The 3,786-nt window shown below is 42.0% G+C and overlaps 1 protein-coding gene across 3 annotated transcripts in view; it reads right to left on the reverse strand.

Annotated features, from left to right (window-relative positions):
* Positions 1-1,135: 1,135 nt before the first annotated feature.
* The window catches only part of CZH18orf54 (chromosome Z C18orf54 homolog), a 9,865-nt gene continuing 7,214 nt past the window's right edge, over positions 1,136-3,786 (reverse strand). For all 3 annotated transcript variants that reach the window (XM_026865494.1, XM_026865493.1, XM_026865491.1), the window contains exons 6-7: positions 2,629-2,702; positions 1,136-1,703 (exon numbers count right to left, since the gene is read on the reverse strand). In XM_026865494.1, the coding sequence (XP_026721295.1) occupies positions 1,610-1,703; positions 2,629-2,702 (168 nt within the window). In that variant the 3' untranslated portion in view covers positions 1,136-1,609. The remainder of the gene's footprint in view (positions 1,704-2,628; positions 2,703-3,786) is intronic.

A 3,786-nucleotide genomic window follows, 5' to 3' on the forward strand; every position in this document is an offset into this window, starting at 1 on the left:
TACTCAAACTATACAGCATACACAGACTACACGTAACTACCGACGCACAGCAGCCGGAGTAGTGTGAAAGTAGAGCAAATTCATCGTGATCCACGCTCACGCACGTGTGATGCCAGGGAAAAAACCCACCTCTTCCCTTGCACATCTGAATTCCTTTGATAAAATGACCCCCGGCAGATACTCCCTTAGTACAGCAAGTCACACCCAGAGTATCAGTTGGTTCGTGCATTCATGTCTCAGCAACGCAAAGCTTTACAAAAGCTTCTAAAAACATTTTCCTCTCCTCTCCTCTGATTTCAGATTTAGCTCTCAGCATGAGAAAGACCAATAAAATCTGTCTGAAATAGGTTATTACGTATTACTTACGATCTATCTATGCTCTCCTGCCACAACATTCATAAAATGAACTCATTTATTACCTCTCTGCTTACTAATTCGTAACAGGAAGATGGGAGAAAGACGTAGCTAATCTTTCCTCTACTTTTTCCTCTGGTTTCTATTTCATTTCTCAGAATCAGTACATGCTCAGGTACCTGCTTTCTCATGTGTACCTATAAATATCCAGATTAAAAACAAACAGCTCACTAGAAAGGCATGAGCCACACGTATTTTATTTACTGACAGCATAAACCGCTGCTACGTTATATAAGCCTCCGAAGAGGTACAAAAGGCTTCTTTCAAAATGTTCTGTCAATATATTTCAACTCAAATTACTACTTACAGCTTTTCCCTTTGTCTCTCAATTTGCTGTTGCTAAATAGGATCAGTCCTACTCCTCTCTGCCCTGCACAAGTTCTGGTGCTTATCAGTGGCTTTCACAAGCTAATTCTATTCAATTGTGCTGAAAAAAAATTAAATATATATTCTATCACTTCTCTGCCTGTTTAGGCCCACTGAAGGATTTTATATGCTCTAAAGCTAAGAACAAAGCCAAGGAAAATGGAAGGGGGATTAGGACTTCCCAGGAAGAGTGACAACCAGCTGCTGGCTCAGTTGAGCTGAGGCACTCTGAACCAGGATTCTCCAAACAAGCACCTTCTCTCCCCAAAAGGCCAAGTTTCCCCAAGATGTGAGAGGGGGACAACTCAAAACCCCCCACTTTTTTAATACAATATATTTGGTAAATCTGCGGTCAGGGAACAAGGAGCCGTTACATCAACTCAAGTCCTGTTAGAAGGAAGAGCACTGGAAGTATTATGTAATGACATTCTTGTTAAACTCTACTGATTAACTTCACACGCAACATCGAGCTCCCCGTTTCTAACGGGCTGTGGAACAAAGCGATGACTAGAATGGGGCAAATAGCCCAGGTTTTTTTGTAAATTTTTTTATGAACAGAGATTCTTCCATGAAAACGTTCACGTTGTTTTAATGAAATGTTCTTTAAAAAGCGGTATCTCTTGTCACATATCATTAGATCCTACCGGAAGCACTAATAGTTAAGTTTTGAAGCAATTAATGAAAAGAACGAAGATGTACAGAAATACAGAATACAACGTTTTTGAGAACGTGCACTAGTTCAAGCTTTCAAAGAAATCCTGAACCAGTGGTCGGGCTGACAAATTAATTTACACAATATTAAAATATTTTTAGCGATCAGTTTCACAGATTATTCTTCTTCTTTCTCTTCCCGACGATCACCGTTCTGCTCTTGTTGGTTATCTTCAACAAGACTTTTTAGATGCGACAAATGGTGTAAAGCCCTAGATGAGGAAAAATAAAGACTTAATATATACACTGTTATTAAAAACAAAATGTTGATTTTCAACAATTTAACAGTTTGAATGGTATTATATATGGCTGACATCTCTACGCCTAACTGGTCCACTTTGGTTTAGAGATTCTAAAAATACACTAAGAGGTTTTTTTGTAAAAAGATAAAATACTTATTGGAACTGAAATTTTAAATACATCTTCTCAAATACAGGTGCTCACGAACCCCGTTTCTATTAAATTATTACAGAATAGGTATTTAACACAGGGTGTTAAACGCTGCAAAACATTAGGTCATAAAATAACACATTGATACTGAAAATTACAGTGGTTTAAATTAAAAAAAATAAAATCTTAATTTTACATTACGGTTTAAAACCGTACTGCAACACTGAGTTGTTGAAAGGAATCTTCTACATAATAAAACCCTATTTTCCATTCTGCCTTTTCTCAAATTTATTATTTCTTTAGTCACTTAACTGTTCAGTAGGATTCTACTTATTTCATTAACGAAATACGTTTTCTAGCAATTATTTTTACCACTGTAATCAAAAAAAAAGGAAGAAAATATTTTGTCCCGTGTTACAAAATTCTCCGAGCCTGATTGTCACAGAGTCATGTAGGTTGGAAAAGACCTTGAAGATCATCTACTATCTTAAATTCCGTTTATGTGTAGCGATAATTAATCTATTGATACAGATGAAACACAAATGTTTATTTACAGAGGACATCTCTGCAGTCATTCACTAGCTGACTCTGCTCTGTGAACCGCCATGATTTTAGTTATTCACTGCTGGCTTATTTTCAAAGTTTTCGATCACATGACAACACTCTCAGCTACTTTATTATTCTTTTTCTGCACTTCCTGAAAACAGTGAAGAGTCAGAAAAAAAAAATTAAAAAAAAATCACTTACTTCCGAATAGAATTAGTAAGAGGGATTCTCTCACTGTCACACAGTTTCAACTCAGCCTCTGCTTTCTCAGAAAGCTGAAAATGAAACAAACACACAAATTTAACTGAAAGAAGCAAAAGTAGCCGAATATTACAGAAAACATGCTATTTTTATAGCACACTGCATTGGAAAGTATTGCCAACAACTTTATAGCATCATAAAGTAATTGAGGTAGGGAGGGACCTCAGGAAGCGGGCTCCTGCTCACAGCAGGGGCAAGTTAGGAGGTTACAGCAGGTTGCTCAGGGCTTTATCCAGTCAAATCTTGAAAACCTCCAAGGACAGAGGCTACACAACCTCCCCTGGATGACTTGTCCCGGTGCTTGGCTTGTCTTAAGGGTTAGAGAGTTTCTCCCAGTGGGAACTTCCCGTTTCAATTTATGCCTCTTCCTCATCCTTCCAGCACGCGCCACTACAAAGCTCCTGGCTCCATCCTCCTGATACCCTCTCACAGGTGCAGGATGTCTAATAAGTCCCCCCAAACTTCCTCCTCTAGAGCCTGAACAAGCCCAGTTCTCTCAGCTCCACCCCGTAAACAAGTGCTGCAGCCCCCTCAGGGTCTAAACCTGGATGTAATATTATACAATTGCAGAATCACAGACTGATTTGGCTTGGAAGGGACATTAAAGAACATCAAGACCAACCCCCCTGCCCGGGCAGGGCCACCTTCCACCAGCCCAGGTTGCCCAAAGCCCCGTCCAACCTGGCCTTGAACCCTGCCAGGGAGGGGGCAGCCACAGCTTCTCTGGGCAGCCTGTGCCAGGGCCTCACCCCCCTCACAGGGAACAATTTCTGCCTTAGGTCTGATCTAAATCTCCCCTCTGACAGTTTAAAGCCGTTCCCCCTTGTCCTATCCCTCCCCGCTTTCAGCCCTGGTGGGCCGCTCTAAGGTCTCCCCGGAGCCTTCTCTTCTCCAGCTGAACCCCCCAACTCTCCCAGCCTGTCCTCACAGGGGGGCTCCAGCCCCCCCAGCATCTCCGTGGTCTCCTCTGGCCCCGCTCCAGCAGGTCCGTGTCCTTCTGCTGTTGGTGCCCCAGAGCTGGACCCAGCCCTGCAGGGGGGTCTCCCAGAGCGGAGCAGAGGGGGAGAATCCCCCCCTGGCCCTGTGCCCCCCCTGCTC

The sequence above is a fragment of the Athene cunicularia genome (assembly GCF_003259725.1).
Source record: "Athene cunicularia isolate RWA chromosome Z unlocalized genomic scaffold, athCun1 chrZ_part1, whole genome shotgun sequence".
Taxonomy (NCBI): domain Eukaryota; kingdom Metazoa; phylum Chordata; class Aves; order Strigiformes; family Strigidae; genus Athene; species Athene cunicularia.